Source organism: Prionailurus viverrinus, chromosome D1 (assembly GCF_022837055.1).
Source record: "Prionailurus viverrinus isolate Anna chromosome D1, UM_Priviv_1.0, whole genome shotgun sequence".
NCBI classification, from domain to species: domain Eukaryota; kingdom Metazoa; phylum Chordata; class Mammalia; order Carnivora; family Felidae; genus Prionailurus; species Prionailurus viverrinus.
In genome coordinates, this window is record NC_062570.1 from 101,327,011 (window position 1) to 101,345,260 (window position 18,250).

Genomic DNA, 18,250 nt, shown 5'->3' on the forward strand with positions numbered 1-18,250 from the left:
CTTTTGCACGAAAGGTAATTCAAGAAGTCTGTCTTGACTTTTCCCTACCAGACTCCAACATTTCACATCACTTGGTCATTTTATATGACTCCTTCCCAAACTCATTTTCTCATCAGATGCTTCTCCGTCTCCAGGGATGACAAACCCCTTCAGGTTACACTCTGTTTAGATAGAACCTAAATTTACCGTCCTACACTTGACTGCCCCATACACCATTTACGCTAAGTTCCCTTCAAACCCTTCCATTAAAATCTGAGCTTTAGGGACCATATGATTATTAAACATTGGATGATTAACATCTCAAAGGATTTCTATTTCACTGAAGATGGCTTTCGAAAATAATGAAAGAAAATTACTCCGTTCTAATGCAAGACACCAGAGACAAGCATGTGAAGAAAACAATTGTATCTAAATGCCTTCCCTGGTGCCACAGTAATCGATGTAGGCAGCTATCTGTGTATAAAGTCTCTCCTTCAGAAAGTAGCTGCATGGCTGTGAGTCTTGACCTTTTGGGAATAAGCTCAGCGCATGCTAACCGTACCAAGGAAAACCAGGTTTACTAAGTCTCCTTGTTGCTGAAAACAGTATGAGAAGGGCTTACAGGTTAAAAAAAGACATTTGCGGGGCGCCTGGGTGGCGCAGTCGGTTAAGCATCCGACTTCAGCCAGGTCACGATCTTGCGGTCCGTGAGTTCGAGCCCCGCGTCAGGCTCTGGGCTGATGGCTCAGAGCCTGGAGCCTGCTTCCGATTCTGTGTCTCCCTCTCTCTCTGCCCCTCCCCCGTTCATGCTCTGTCTCTCTCTGTCCCAAAAAGAAATAAACGTTGAAAAAAAAATTAAAAAAAAAAAAAAAAGACATTTGCTTTATTACAGTAGTTTTTTGAAATTTTATTCATTTATTTTGAGAGAGAGAGGGAGAGAGAGAGCAAGTAGGGGAGAGGCAGAGAGAGAGGGGGAGAGAAAGAACCCCAAGCAGGCTTCATGATATGGGTGCAGAGCCTGAGGGAGAGTCTCGAGCTCACTAACAGTGAGATCATGATCTAAGCCAAAACAAAGACTTGGACACTGAACCAGTTAGGTCACCCAGGCACCCCTGAAAAGACAGCAAGTATTTATTTATTTAAATTTATTTTTGAGAGAGAGAGAGAGTGAGAGTGCGTGCATGCGAATGAGTGGGGGAGGGGGCAGAAGGAGAGGACAGAGGTTCAGAAGCAGGCCCTGAGGTGACAGTAGTGAGCCCGCCGTGGGACTCAAACTCAGGAGAAATGTGAGATCATGATCTGAGCCGAAGTCAGATGCTCAAACAACTGAGCCACCCAGGTGCCTCTATTTCCAATAATATTAATGTGAACATTTTTACACATGTCTTCTGATGGAGATACACTTATTTATCTTGTGTATAAAACCAGGAATAGGAAATGTGTGTGTGTGTGTGTAAAATTTATATTTACCCAATATTAGCATACAATTTCCCGAAGCAGTATGCCAATCTAGAGTTACACATTATTAGTGAACGAATCCTGTGTCTGTTTCTATATCCTCACTAATAGGTAATATTGTCTGTCATTTTCATTTTAGCTGTTATGTAGAGTCCATAATTGTCCTAATGACTAATAAAGTTGGATATTCAAGGAGCGCCTGGGTGGTTCAGTTTGTTAAGCATCTGACTTTGGCTCAGGTCATGATCTCACGGTTCCTGAGTTCAAGCCCCGAGTCAGGCTCTGTGCTGACAGCTCAGAGGTTGGAGGCTGCTTCAGATTCTGTGTCTCCCTCTCTCTCTGTCCCTCCCCTGCTCATGCTCATGCTCTGTCTCTCTCAAAAATAAATAAACGTCAAAAAAAAGTATAAATAAATAAATAAATACATGCATACATACATAAAAGTTGGATATTCTCTTTTATATGGGATGTCTCTGAAAGTTAAAATGAAGAATATGAAAAATAGAAAATCAGTTGAATGGGTCCACCTTAACGGGGTGAGGGCTCTTGCAATCAGTGCTATCTATCTGCGATCATTGCCAATTCAATTTCAGGTCAGATTAGCCTGGGATTGTACTGTAGTCCCATCCATCTGTTATATTTAAGATCTCCCCAAAGATAGAAGCGGGTTTATACATTACGCATTTATAGAATCATATCAGTACAAGCATGAAATGTGGTATCTGGAATACACAATAAAGATCATTCAGTTTAAAACCCTCTTTTGACAGAGTGGAAACTGAGGACCAAAGAAGGAAAATGATTTGTCGAAGGTCACAATCACTGTGAACTGATAGTATAGATTCAGACCCAATTTTGCTACCATTCCTTTTCCAGTTCCCAGCATGTTTGCAGAGTTCAAGTTAGGTTAAATTTGCTGCCTCTTAAGAAAGAGCTACACAATTACCAATTTGTGAGAATTAGTACTCTTTTTATTTAATAAATTTCCCTAACCAGATTTTCCCCAGTATGGAGCCAATTGTTTCTATCATTATACATATTTTCTAATCATTCATCACTGGTAACATTTATGTTTAGGGATTTCCATTCCTGATCAGAATAAGGAACCCTTAAGAAAAAATAGACCTATAATATTGGCTCCATATCTAGAGTCTAAATCTAAATTTCAAATAAAACATAAGAAAACTGAGGAGAGATCTTAACGAAAAGAAGAATCCCCTGTTCCTTTTCTTTGTTTGTTTCTTCTTTGTTTTACCTTTATACCTTCCCCTACCATGTCTCAGAATCCCAGAAAAAATATCACCCTGGAGAACAGAAGAGTCTCATTGTCCTACTTGGGCTTTGCTGGCAATCTGAAATGTTTTCACGGAAGCCCTTTACAATGGCACGTAGGTAGACCTAGACTGAGTGATTTTCAGGTTGTGTAATTGTAGCAAACATTTAAGAGTGTCCCTGACTTTTCTTTGTTCCTGCAAGAGCTGTTTTTATCCAGACTTACTGAAGAAATCACTTCAGTGATTTGATCATCAGCAGACTAAAGCAGAGCCAAGTTGCAAATATCTTGGTAAACACCCAGGCAAGAGCCCTCTGGGTTAGTTATTTTCCAAGTAATTTGCATGTCTTTATCCTTCCCTTGAATTTGGCATCCACAACTACTTTTGTGCTTACATATATGATTCAAAAAACGTGTATCTAAGGCATATACTTGATCTCAGCGATGTTTTCTTTTACTTCCCATGAATAAACCTTCAATAACAATTAACTTTTTGGATCTTTTTCATTTTTTCTTTACCCAGATGCTATAGTGGGGCTTGAGGAAAGAGATAAAAATATCCAATCCTTAAACTCTGGGTATTCATTACCCCACATTGAAGGTAATGATTTAGGAAACAGAGAGTAGATTCAACAAACTTCCCAGGCTCAGGGTGGTGTGGGACCCAAGCTTAGCGAGTGCTAGAGGGAAGGAAAGCCCCTGGAGGAAGTGACTGAGTTGTGAATGGTAGCACTATAGCCCAGCCATACTGGTTTTCTGTAAGTTCCACAGAAATGATGTGGTCTTGTTCCCCTGGGGACCCTCTAGTTGCTGATCTATCTGCATAGAATGTTTTCTCTATCTAGTGCATCTCTCAGCTAATTCCTACTTATCTTTTAGATCCCAGATTGTTCCCATTACCAGGAAGAACTTTTCAACATTCTTCACTATAATTGAACATTGTGCTTTGTTTCTGTTTTTATTTTAGGGCATCATTACAGTTTATTATACATAATTTGAATGATCATTTAATTAACATTTGTCACTTCTGATGAGAGAGCCTATGTAGGCAGGCTGAGGGCAAAATTGAGCTAACACCCCCCCTCCCACCAAGGCGGGATATGTGTGATATTCCACAGGCACTCCTGGCTACTCAAGAACAAAGGAAAGGAAAGAAAACAAATGGTAAACTGAAGGAGATCACAGTCAAGCAGGACATGAGTCTCCATGTATTGATAGATTACAAGAAAAAGGCAATTTTATTAATAGCCTAACCTCCAGAAACCTGTAGACTCCTTTCCTGGAACCTCAAAATCACACCTCCATAGTGACATGGGGAACAAAGGCAAGAAGGAAATGGCAGGTAAAATTCAATCTCCTTATAAACTGCAGTCCATTGACAACTATTAGAGGCTGGCAGAGTAAAAAGTTTCTCCAGGATCTCCCTACTGTCTTGATGTTAATACTTTGCTGGAGGGAAAAACAACCTAAGCTTGACAACAGCTTGGCCTCCAGTATCCTGGGAGTCTTCTTTAGCATATGAAATCTTTTTGAAAACTTCCCCTTGACTTCCCCTCCCCCCTCTCCCAACTCCCAAGTATAGAACCAGTCTTTCCACAGGGTCCCAGGCAGCTCTTCCAGCCCATGGGTCTTGTCCCTGAGCTTTAAAAAAAAAAAAATCACCTTTTTGTGCAAAGGACGTCTTCAAGAAGCCTTTCTTGACCTTCAGCTCTGGACACCCACCATCACCGCAAAACTTCATCAGTTTCCATTAGATGACAAGATTCATTAACACAAAACTGTTAGATTCATCATAAGATACAAAACACATAGAAGTGCGTTACGTACTTAGAAAACTCTCACTAACATATAGGAAATTAGATTCATGCACAAATAGATTGTAGAAACACAAATTGGGCAAACTAGGAGTCCATAAATTTTCCATAAATAAGGAATACCAAGTATAAGCTGAAGACATAAAATGAATCATGGAGTACTAAAGAAATGACACATTTGGTTATGGCAGGAACATGGTATAAATACTTGTTGGATCATACCACTTTTTTTTAACATTTATTTATTTTTGAGAGACAGAGATAGAGCACAAGCATGGCAGGAGCAGAGAGAGGGAGACACAGAATCCAAAGTAGGCTGCAGGCTCTGAGCTGTCAGCACAGAGCCCGACGCGGGGCTCGAACTCACAAACTGCGGGATCATGACCTGAGCTGAAGTCAACCGCTTAACCAACTGAGCCACCCAGGCACCCCTAGATCATACCACTTTAATCAAAACAATTTTGAACTTCACAAATTATAGTGTAAGATTGGGAGAAAAATAGGTACATATAAGTTTTCAATGAAACCACTTCCTATTTTTAAGTTTTATCCGAGCCTCTTTCACATCTTTGTTCCACAGGCTATAAATCACAGGGTTTAACACGGGAATCACAAGGGTGTAGAACAAGGAGGTCATTTTGTCTTGATCAAGAGAGTAGGAAGAACTCAGGCGGAAATACATGAAGAGCAGGGTCCCCTGGAAAATTGCAACAGCAGTTAAGTGGGAGGCGCAGGTGGAGAAAGCTTTGAACCTCCCCTCAGCAGAGCGGATCTTTATCACTGCCAGGATGATCTAACAGTAAGACACAAAGAGCCCTGAAAGGGTAATCAGCTCAATGAAGCCAAAAATGGTGAATATCACTAACTCATTAACTTGGGTATCTGAGCAAGATAACAAAAGGAGAGGTGGGACATCACAGAAGAAGTGGTTGATCACATTTGATCCACAGAAACATAACCTGAATGTTAACATTGTATTTGCAGAAGCATCCACAAGCCCTACCATGTAAACCCCGGCCATGAGCAGAAAGCACACTCTGCTGGACATGTTGGCCGTGTAGAGCAAGGGGTTGCTAATGGGCTTGTACCGATCAAAGGCCATCACCGCCAGCAGTAGGCACTCGGAATCAGCAAAGGTACAGAAGATCCAGAATTGCAGAGCACAGCCATAGAAAGGAATTGACTTTATCTTGGTAATGAGGCCTACCAGCATCCGGGGTCCAATTGCTGTAGAATAACAGAGGTCACTGAAAGAGAGGTGGCTGAGGAAGAAATACATTGGTGTGTGAAGCTTAGAATCCATTCTAATTAACATGATCATCCCGAGGTTTGCAATAAGAATGATGAGATAAACAATTAGAAATGTGACAAATAGGGTCACTTTAATTCCAGGGTTATTGCTAATTCCCAAGAGAAGGAATTCATTCACAGAAGAGCCATTTTTTCCATCCATTCTTCTTTATTCTTCCAAAATGCTCCCGAAATAATCAAGAAATGGTATATCAAGGTTTTAATTCCTCTCGAAACTCACAAAAATACAATCTATACATGAGAAAGGTTTTGTTTCAGATATTATATTCTTTATCCTCAGAAAATAGCCCAGAAACATTTCATTGTTATACTGTTGACAAAATTAACATGTTTGTGATAGAATTTAAAGTTTGATTATCAATTTGCATATCACCCACCAAATATATGACTTGTGTGCACCTTCACTGTTTTATCTCAGCAATCATGAATGAAAACTCATCACAGATCAAACATAATATAAAAGTCACACCTAAAGGCAAAGCTGAATTTACAGCTTTATGTCTGAAAAACAAATATCAAATTGAGCCTAAAAGCGATTACCCTTACTGTGTTCTTCAAAAACCATGATTTGTTCAAGCCTGTGTGTTAAAACTGGAAATCATGAACAGATCTCTTATTTAAACATCATGAACACGAGTGTCTAGGTGGCTCAGTCAGTTAAGCACCCGACTGTTGATTTTGGCTCAGGTCATGATCTCACAGTTAGTGAGTTTGAGCCCCACATCAGGCTCCGTGCTGACAACACGGAGTCTTCTTGGGGTTCTCTCTCTCCCCTGCTTTCACTGTCCCTACGCTTTCTGAAAATAAATAAACTTAAAAAAATTCATAGAAGAAAAAATAAAAGTAATGAACAATACAACATTTTTACTGTATTGCCACATTATTATTACTTACACTCAGAAATGGTGGTCTGGTACCAAAGCTCATGTAGAGGAAAAATGCTAAAAACAAATGAAAAGAGAAATAACATATACAATTACATCTCTTTGGATTTAAACCTGACTTTTTCATCAAAAATAGAGCTGAACAAGAAATTATATTTTTCATATATAGGCTTCTGTTTGTTTATATATGTATGTGTGTGCAGGCACCTGTCTTTCTATTGATATGTGAGAATTGGAATATAAATGATGGTCTTATTTTGCTTTGGATTGGAGTAAATATGGTATGTGGTTCATATGGGGTTAGATGTATATAAATTAGTATTTGCGTTGTGATATTTCAATTATTATTGTTTTTAAAAATTAAAAGAATATCTTAGATTTGCATGTACCCTTTCACATGATTTAAAAAAAAGTTTTTCTTCTCTATATTTTGGTTTAGGTAAAACTATACATTTACTAATGAAAGTTACTCCAAGGGAAACTGGGGTGGCCCAGTTGGTTAAACGTCCAGCTCTTGATTTCAGCTCAGGTCACGATCTCATCGTTGTGAGATCGAGCCCCTTGTTTGGCTCTGTGCTGACCGTGGGGAGCCTGCTTGGGATTCTCTCTCTCCCTCTCTTTCTGCTCCTCCCCTGCTTGGACTCTCTCTCTCTCTCAAAATATATAAATAAACTTAAAATAAAATTACTTCTAAACACCCTCTTTTATCAGAAGTACATATTTTTGCCATCAGATTGCAGATTATTACCCAAAGGAAGTAAGTAAAAAAAAAAAATCACTTACAATGTCCTAAATATTTGATTCCTCATTTTTTCAAATGCAAGGTTTTTATTCTTTACTCTTTAAATTTAGTGACTCAGAAACCTACCTGTGATGAGCAAGTCTTTCTGTACTTGCCCCTGGTAGCTGAATACTAGAGATTGCATTTTATTTTTACTCAGTGTCATTTTGGACTGAAATCTCTCAAGCCTTTGCCCTCACACTTAAACAAACATGTGATTAATTCGATTTCTAATTCTGCACTTTCCCTGGTGAACATAGCCGACAACTTCAGCAAAGACCAATTCTTTGTACTTGCACCAAATTGTTTGTTGTTAGGAAGGTGAGATGATTTTTGTAGTATGGTTTATTGCTATCTTGAGTTTATACCATCTTCTTCCAGACTTCTAAAGAAATTCAAATTTAATTATTTTATCTCAAATATTATTCCTTTTGCTTACTTTATTAAATTAATAAATTTGTTAAATACAATGATTATTTTATTTGTTAATTATTTATTATTAATGATGTTTATCCTGGTTCTTTCACTTCGGAAAAAGTCTCTTTCCCCTTCCCACTTAGTAAGTATAAAAATCGGAGCACCTGGATGACTCATTTGGTTGAGCATCTGACTTCAGCTCAGGTGAAGATTTCATGGTTCTGGGTTCAAGTCCCATATCAGACTTTGCACTGACAGTGCAGAGCCTGCTTCAGATTCTCTGTCTCCCTCTCCCTGCTCCTCCCCTGCTCACTCTCTCTCTCTCAAAAATAACTAAACATTAAAAAAATTTTAAAAAAGGAAGTAGAAAGTTCCTCAATGTTTATATTTTCATTAATCGTATTCGATGGCATTCTTTCAACCACATATTACCTAACAGGATTCCAATTATTTTATGCCTGTAACATCCACTCCATTCAGCACTTTTTCTTGACTTATTTTTATTTCATTCAGATATTTTATTTCATCCATTCAGATATTTCATTCATATATTTTCATTTCATTCAGTCTTTTACTCCATTGTAAGCTCCTGAGAAATAATAGCTACTCTTGGCTAATTTTTGTATACCCTGCAGCCCTAATACCAGGACTTTCACAAATAATGCCTAATTTAATATTAGTTGGTATTTTAAGTGATTAGATAAGTGGGTAACAGAAAGAAGAGGAAATATGAGTTTTGAAAACTGTTTCCACTAATAGAGATCATAGGTGCATGTGTACATAGAAGAGGTTTTAGGGAACACCACAGTTTTATTTGCTTTTTTAAACAATTTGGTGTGCTTTATTTGTTGCAATTTTTACAAAGTTAAGAAGTATTAAAGTATAATTTTCTGTCCTTACCAAATATTGTTAAAATAGCCATCCTACCTAAAATATCCATTTTACAAGTCTACATATTTAGAGAAATCCCTATCTAAAGTCCAACAGTGATTATCACATAAGTAGGAAAAATAATCTTAAAATTTCTATGAAACAAAAAAAAAAGCCAAACCAATCTTGAGAAAGCAGAACAAAACTGCAGGCATCACAGTATCTGATTTCATACTGACAATATTAATTCTTCCAATGTATGAGAATGGAATCTCTTTCCAATTGTGTCTTCTTCAATTTCCTTCATCAATATCTTATAGCTTTTAGTGTGAAATTTGTAAAATTATTTCACCTCCTTGATTAATTCATACCTAAGTATTTTATTTTTTTGTTGTTAAGACATTTTTAAAAAAAATTATTTTTCTGGCTGATCACTGTTAGTGCATAAAAAGAAACTCATTTTTTTGTATATTAGTTTTGTATCCAGCAACTTTACTGATTTTTTTTATTAATTCTAACTGCTTTTTGGTGGCATCTTTAGGATCTTGTATATATACAATATCATGTCATCTGCAAATAAAGATGGTTGGATTTCTTCCTTTCCAATTTGGATGCTTTTATTCTTTTCTTTCTTAATTGGTGTGGCTAGGATTTTTACTATTGTTTTAAATAAAAGTGGCAAGGGTGGACATCCTTGTCTTGTTCTTCATGTGAGAGGGAAAGTTTCACCTTTGCCCTGTTGAGTATTATATTAGCTGTGGACTTGTTACGTATGATCTTTATTTATGTTGAGGTAATTTCACTCTCTACCCAGTTTGCAGAGATCTTTATCATAAAAGGATGTTGAATTTTGTCAATTGTTTTCGCTGCAGCTATTGAGATGATCATATGATTTTTATCTTTCGTTTTGTTAGTAATAGTATAACCCACTGATTGATTTAGGGATGTTGGACCATTCTTGCATCCCTGGACTAAACACACTTGATTATGGTTTATGGTCCTTTTTTATTCACTGTTGAATTTGGTTTGTCAATATTTTGTGGATGATTTTTCATGTATGTCCATCAAGGATGTTGGTCTTTAATTTTCTTATAGTGTCTCTGCCTGGTTCTGGTATTAGGGTAATGCCTATCTCATAAAATGAGTTTGAAAGTATTGTTTCTTCTAATTTTTTGAAGAGTTTGCAAAGAATTGTCTATGACATCTTCATAAAATTTTGATAGAATTCACCAATGAAGGGATTTGGTGCTGAATTTTCTTTTTTGAGGAGGATTTAGAATACTGATTTAATCTCTTTAATAGCAGTTGGTTGTTCAGATTTTCTATTTCTTCATGATTCAGTCTCAGTCAGTTGTACGTTCTAGAAACTTATTTACTTTTTCTAGGGTGTCCAAATCATTGGCATATAAATATTCATAGTAGTCTCTTATTGTTCTTTGTAATTGTTTGCTATCAAATGAAATGTATCTTCTCTCAGCTATAATATTATTTATTTGAGTCTTCTCTCTTTTTGTCTTGGTGAATCCATCTAAATATTTTTCTATTTTGTTTATCTTTCCAGAAAACCAGCTCTTAGTTTGATTGATCTTATTTATTTTCTTTTTAGTCTCTTTTTCACTTATTTCAGCTCTGATTTTTGTTAGTCATTTCCTTCAAATGACTTTAGGCCTAGTTTGTTTCTCTTTTCTAGTTCTTTAAGATATAAATGTAGGCTGTTTATTTAAGATCTTGGTTTTTCTTTTAAAAGTTTTTTTTAAAATATTTATTTATTTCTGAGACAGAGAGAGAGAGAGAGAGAGAGAGAGAGAGAGAGAGAGCATAAGGAGAGGAGGGGCAGAGAGAGAGGGAGACACAGAATCTGAAGCAGGCTCCAGGCTCTGAGCTGTCAGCAGAGAGCCCTACATGGGGCTCAAACACTTGAGCAGAGAGATCATGACCTGAGCTGAAGTCTGATGCTCAACCGACTGAGCCATCCAGGCACCCCAAGATCTTTGTTTTATCACCGTAACTTTCCACTTAGAATTGGTTTTGGTGCATTTTCTTTTGATATGCGGTGTTTCCATTTTTGTCTCAAGAGATTTTTTGAAGTCTTTCTTGGTTTCCTCTTTAACCTATTGTTTTTTTTTCAAGAACATGTTGTTTAATCTCTACATATTTGTAAATTTTCCAGTTCTTGTCTTCTGTTTGATTTCTAGTTTCATACTATTATGGTTGGAAAAGTTACCTGAATTGATTTTACAATTCTGTGGCATTTCTTTTTTTTTTTTTAATTTTTAAAAAATATTTATTTTTGAGAAAGAGAGACAAAGTGCACACAGGGGAGGGGCAGAGAAAGGGGGAGACACAGAATCTGAAGCAGACTCCAGGCTCTAAGCTGTCAGCACAGAGCTCAATGTGGAGCTTGAACTCCCAGACCGTGAGATCATAACCTGAGCTGAAGTCGGATGCTTAACTGACTGAGCCATCCAAGTGCCCCCAAAATTCTGTGGCATTTCTGAATGGAAACCCTGTTGGCTATTGTAGTCAGATGATCTGGGAACACGTTCTTCAGATGGCAGCTGCAAAAACTGGGGTGCAGACATGTGTACAAATTCCTTCCAGGAAGATACTGGTGACTTGGGGTTGGCAGGAGGGAGAGAGTTGGGGACATGTCCACAGGCTCCTTGGTGTCCAGGGAGGATCCCAGTCAGCCCCTAGAAGCATGCAAAATCAGAAGCCGGACACTCAGTCTGTTAAATTGTACAAATAAATCTCATTCAGGAAAAGACTGAGGAATGGTCTTTTCTATTATCTCTGCTGAGCCCTGGTGTGATAGCTGCATCTCCTATTTTATTTGCTATAGTCTTATGACTCTTGTGATATAAGACTCATTGACCTTTGGAGCCAGAGGACTTGGAGGCCTGTCCCTCTAGTGGGACTATTAAATGGTGGGACATTAGATGGGGGGGGGGGGGATATAAACCTTCCATACCTCATGGAGAAGCTGGTAGCCAGGAGTTTCTTCCCAACTGTAAATTTTATGGCAAAGTTTTGTCTTAGCTTTTTCTGTGATTCAGTGTGGTTATTTTTCTCATTTGCTCAATGTATAACAGTTGCTCAGATAGTTTCTTGATTTCTTTCAGAGGGAATTGTAGCATCTGTAGCTGTTAATTTGGGGAGGAGGGAAATTTAAGGCCTCTTATATGATCATCTTTAAAGACTTCCCCTTTACTCAAAAAAAGCTACATTTGGACAATAATATTTTCTTTAAAAACTTTTTAAGTTTATTTATTTATTTCAAGAGAGACAGAGAGAGTGAGTGGGGGAGGGACAGAGAGAGAGGGAGAGAGAATCCCAAGCAGTTTCTTCCTGTCAACGTGCAGCTCAATGAGGGGCTTGAATTAACGGACCACAAGATCATGACCTTCCCCAAAAGCAACAGTCAGACGCTTAACTCACTGAGCCACCCAGATGCTTCCAGACAATAATATTTTCCATCAGTTATTGGGTATATGTGAGAAGGATGTGAAGGATGTGATAGAGGTTACAGAGGAAAGGAATGATGAAGGTTGAAGTAAGCTAGAGTACATAAAGTATTTTGATGTGATACTCCTTTTTCATGTAAAATAAATAAGATAGAAGAGTCATTGTAGGCCATCCACCAACAAATCTAAAAATGTTCCCCATGATGTGTTATTAAACCCCTCATATTCAAGGAAAAGAAGTCCATGTTTAATTAAATTAGTCAATTCTATATTTGGAATCCCATTCATAGGACTCAAAATTTCCTTCTCTTTAAATTTTTCTTCCCCCAGGTCAAACCAGATCTGATAAAACTGCTATATGTAAATCAAATCCGTCTTTAGATGTTGTAATGTATAGCTGTCAAAAGGGAGAGAGACTAGTTACCTAGAGGACATATTTACATTCCCTGAATTACCAGCAATCTACTTATACCCCATTTATTTTTGGACAATGTATTTCAGACAGTGTTTTCTACCATACTGCTGCTTATCAGTAACAATATTGACATAGTGTGTGTTAATTGAGTAAATATCATTCAGGTAGAAACACTTAACTCCTTTTATTAAAAACAGAAAATGCTCCATACATTTTTTCCACTGTGATACTGTGGTCCCACAAATGCCCCTATTAAAACAAGAAAATCTTCTTAGGTTTACATCTTTTCTGAAATGTTTTCACACAAAGGCATTTCTAAATAGCAAACAGAAAATCTAAGACATTCAGTGACTTTTAATTTCTGTGATTGTAATTGGTAAGAGTATCCTTGAATCTTTAAAAAAAATTTTTTAATTAAAAATTTTTTTTATTTTCTTAAATTTTTCTTTTTAGAAAGAGAGAGAGTGCTAGTGGGGGGAAAGTGGAGAGGGAGAGAGGGAGAGAATCTTAAGCAGGCTCCACATTCAGTGGAACCCAATGCAGGCTCTTGGGATCATGACATGAGTCAGTCAAGAGTCAGACGCTCAACCAACTGAGCCACACAGACACCCCTGTCCTTGAGTCTTAAATAGTCTCTCAAATATATGCCATACCCATGTTGTCTCAACAAGCTAACTCATTGCTTTAGCCATCAGAAAGTTGAGCACAGACAGTTGAAATTGATAGATACCAAGCATATACATGGGAAAATACTCTTTGCTTCTAATGTAATTAGTATGTAGCTCTTTATAGATCCATTACCTTAGTATCCACAACCATTTTATACACTTTTTGGAGAATTACAAAATATATATATTCAAATCACATATCATACCCTCAGTTAATTGTGTTACCAATGTCTAATAAGCTCTTAAAAATGTTATCTAATATTTCATTGGGTATATGTTTGTTTTGCCATTTCTTGTCTCCAGCACCACGAAGGCACTTTGGATAACAGGGATGTAATGCTCAATCCTTGAACAAAGAACACTTACCATCTTATTTTGGAGGCAATAAGCCAAGCAATATTTTTTAAAAAAATGCTTAAAGGAGATCATTGTCTATGAATTATACAAAGGGACATTTAACCAGAGCAGAGAAGGAGGAAGATAGGAAGGAAATCTTCCTTTGGAAGTTATGGAAGACTTGTGGATAATTTCAGTACAATGATGTAATTTACCAAGGAACTTTACACTTCTCTTTATAACCTTTGCATGTTGGACTATTTAAATCCCAAAATGGTATAGAAACTCAGGACCTCTGTAATGTTAGACTCTCTGCCTAGAGTCTTTTATTTTCTCCAGCTTGACTTTTTAAATTAGATCTGAGAGTAAACATCATCATAGAAGGAAACCTTTCTTCTACACACTAGCTTTTGACATTTTTTCTAGATTTTTAACTGACAACTCTTTTACTTCATGAATGTTTTAAGACTTATTTGGGTGCTCAGTTAATTAATGTTTGTTCATTCCTCTAGATTATAGGATTCATTAGTTTGGAACCTACTGTATTTATCATGAAATTCAAAATATTAACATGTATGAAAAGTACTTAGTGAACACTCAATAATAAATCCAAGTATACTTGTAATTAAGCTTACATGAAAAGCAAACAAATAAATATATGGAAAATCAGAAGAGTCAGAATGTTTTGCACAAATGAGTTTCTTAAATAAATTGAAGACCACAGTGACACATGACAGGTTTGAGGAAATACAGTGTCTTGTTATGGTTGAGTTTTAATGCAGATACTCATTTCTTTAAGTATTTGAGAAAATACCATAATAATAAATACCGTAACAATAGATAAATCATACCATATAATTTTATGCAAACAACAATCACGATGTGTGTGTGGGTGTATGCACATATACAGACTATAAATACTTAAAACTGCATTTTGTTTTTCAATTTTTCTAAGGCCCTTTTTACGTCCTTGTTCCGTAGGCTATAAATCAGTGGGTTTAACATGGGAATCACAAGGGTGTAGAACAAGGAGGTCATTTTGTCTTGATCAAGAGAGTAGGAAGAACTCGGCCGGAAATACATGAAGATCATGGTCCCCTGGAAAATTGCAACAGTAGTTATGTGGGAGGTGCAGGTGGAGAAAGCTTTGAACCTCCCCTCAGCAGAGTGGATCTTCAGGACGGATAGGATTATATAACAATAAGAGACAAGGACTACTGAAATGGTGCTCAGTTCAATGAAGCCAAAAATGGTGAATATTGCTAATTCGTTGAGTTGTGTGTCTGAGCAAGAGAGCAATAGGAGAGGGGGTACATCACAGAAGAAGTGATTAATCTCCTTTGATCCACAGAAACATAACCGGAATGTTAGTGTCGTGTGTATCAAAGCATCTGCCGTGGCCAGCACGTAAACCCCGGCCATGAGCAGGAAGCACACTCTGCTGGACATGTTGACCGTGTAGAGCAAGGGGTTGCTAATGGCCTTGTACCGATCAAAGGCCATCACCGCCAGCAGTAGGCACTCGGAATCAGCAAACGTACAGAAGACCAAGAATTGCAGAGCACAGCCAACGAAAGGGATTGATGTGTTTTTGGCTAGAAGGTCTACCAACGTTTTGGGCCCAATTGCTGTGGAATAACAGAGGTCACAGAAAGAGAGGTGGCTAAGGAAAAAGTACATTGGTGTGTTCAGCTGAGAACTCATTCTAATTAGAATAATCATTCCGAGGTTTGCCAGGAGATTAGTGAGATAAATAAGCAGGATGGTGGTGAATAGAGTCACTTTGATCTCAGAGTTGTCCGTAATTCCCAAGAGAAAGAATTCAGTCAAGGAGGAGCAGTTTTCTTTGTCCATTCTTCTTTGTGCTTGTTCTAAACTGCTTTCCAAAATGACCAAGCAAATTATAGATCAGGCTTTGGCTCTTCTGGGTACCCAAAACACCATAAGACAAAACGTGATTTTATGTTGTCTTCTTTATCGTCAGAAAAGAGTCCGGTGAGTGTCCCTATTAAAGAAGCCTTGCTGTGTTATAAAAAACTAAAAATTTTGGGGATAGAAAGGTGATAAACTTGAATTCTAAATACACGTCATTCTTGAGATATGTTACTTGCCTTGGCTTCTGTTGTCCAATGTCAAGTAGCAGATCCAAATGAACTGTGAGTTCACTCTAGAGCCAAAATCATATAAAAGGAACTACAAAGTTTTTAGAGAGTGTCAGAAGATACTGGATAATATGAGTTGGACGAAAAGAAACAAAAGTATAAGTTGCTTTCTTGAGGAAAGGTAATTGATTTTATCACTCACCGTAATCCCGCCTATAACAAATGAAAATTAGTATGGGTTAGATTTTGGTGTATGCTGACTTTAGTGTTTACTGAAATATGAACATGTTTTATACAACTATTCTATCACCCTTCCTCACTGGTTTGACCCAGCGCTGAGAATCCATTTGTATGATTGACTTTTGCTGTAGGAATACCTTGAAAGACAAAGAGAGGTGATAAAACGAAGTGGAAACAACAGACTATCATGTGCAAATTTGCAGATTTTTGAATTTTCAGTTGTCTTTCCCTTCAAATAAAAAAGGCGAAGAAAAATAAATGTTTCTGAGATACACAGTCTTCAGTCTTGAATTTATACACACACATTATGTATGTGTGTATCTGTTGAGAACGAAAATGGTAATGTGAGTGGTGGTCTCGTTTTTATTTTTCTAGACTTAAATTCTGTGGCCTGTGGTCTATATAGGCTTGGATTTGTATATATTAGTGTTCATAATGTGTTATCTCTATTATTTTTGATAAAACTAGAGCAAATGTGCCATTTAAATGTACAGTATCACTTACACAGAGATAGAAAGTGATGGTATACTTATTGACCTAGAAGAAAATATAAATAAGGAAAAGCTTCACCACCCTTATACAAATGACAAATGAGGCCAAATCCACATAGGTCTAATAAAGAAATATCATTGTTTAGATGTTAGGTTGCAGAATTTATTTAACTGACTTAAGCAGATATAAAATGATTCATTTATAAATTCCTTAATACTTGATTCTTAATTTTTCCAAAAAGAAAGTAAGGTGTTTTCCAGTCTGTATATATTTTTTAAAAATTTGGTTATTTAGAAACCTACCTGAAATGAGCGTCTTTCTGTTCTTATTTCTGGTACATGAACAATAAATAGATGGCATTTTATTTCTACCTTGTGACTGTTGGGGCTTTAATCTCTAAAGACTCTGCCTTTGCTCTTCTGGGTTATGTGAGTGTGACTAATTAGGCTTCTGCTTCTGTATTTCCTTCCCCCCCCCTTCCCCCCAATGAATGCTGCATCAAAGGCTGAACTTTCAATTCTTCACTCCCTAACAAATTGATCAATGCCAGAAGTTTACCAGAATTTATTCTAAGTCTATGCTTATGGTTACTATGAATCTACACCCTCCTTCAGTGAAACTGATGTCTAATTAAATTCAAATAGATTTTCTACTTAATATTATTTTCAGTTCCTTTTCATTGTTTGCTCTGTTTCTTCCATTTCTGAAATATCCCCTTTACCTTCCATTTAGAAACATGATAATCCTGTATATTGTTTTTTTTATTAGTCATTGTTTGGTTCCTATCTCATAAGTACATGCCAACCACTCCCATTTCAGTGATTTTTTGACTGTGTACAGGTGGAAAACCTTTGCCTTCTAGGTTCTTTCAGTGGTCTAATAATTAAATTGACATAAGACAGGTTAGCAGGAGAAAAACACACTTAACTTCCTGCATATGGAAGCCCCATAAAAAATAATGACACTCAAAGATGTGACCAAATAAAGCAGCTTTTATACCTTTTAGACAAGGAAGTGATAAATTCGTGAAGAATTGACAAGACAAAGAGGTTTGACCTTGGGATAGTAAATTAGTGTGGAATTAACAAGTTTGTGTGTGTGTGTGTGTGTGTGTGTGTGTGTGTGTGTAGCCTTTATGGCCCTAAACCTCTCTCTGATGATAAGGATGCTACTTTATCTCCTTTTACAGGGAATGTACTTTTCCCACGGTGGATTACCTTCCCGCTTTCAGAGCCGGATTCTTCCCTATTTCAACTGTATAACATCTACTACACCTAGTACATTCTTCATCAAGTTATGTGCTTTATCTATTTATACATACGTCTTTTCACATTCCTACAACCTTTAGCATAGGATATGCATGAGTAATGAGCCAGTAAATGTGGGGTATTGAATATTTTCCTGTTGTTAGGCTAGTGGATGCTCAACAAAGAGGAGTAATAAACAACCTTTCTACGTACATAACTCACCTGTACAAGGATGATTTTTTATTTAAAAAATGTGTTGGGATAATGCGTTTGAAACAAAGCCAACTTCTGTTTATTGAAAAATAAGTTTTGTGTGCCATTATTCATGGCAGTACTTTGAGAATTGAGAGAAACGGAGATGAGAAATTTGTGCCTACCCAAATCCCACTGGTACAGATACAAATGTAATGCTCCACCTTCCTGTATCTTGGTCAACCATGTTGGTCTCTGAATGTTCTTTGGACTTCTTCGCTGGGACAGGGAGTTAAAACCTGTGTTC

The 18,250-nt window shown here is 37.1% G+C and overlaps 2 protein-coding genes across 2 annotated transcripts; both read right to left on the reverse strand.

The window, feature by feature from the left end:
• Window positions 1-5,041: 5,041 nt before the first annotated feature.
• On the reverse strand, window positions 5,042-5,977 carry LOC125177266 (olfactory receptor-like protein OLF2). Its single transcript, XM_047879421.1, is given in 1 exon segment — window positions 5,042-5,977. A coding segment is annotated over 1 exon segment (936 nt).
• An 8,614-nt stretch (window positions 5,978-14,591) lies between these two features.
• On the reverse strand, window positions 14,592-15,527 carry LOC125177205 (olfactory receptor 5W2-like). The gene has a single exon (XM_047879317.1). The coding sequence runs from the start codon at window positions 15,522-15,524 to the stop codon at window positions 14,592-14,594; it is 933 nt and encodes a 310-aa protein (XP_047735273.1). The 5' UTR covers window positions 15,525-15,527.
• Between the last annotated feature and the right edge of the window lie 2,723 nt (window positions 15,528-18,250).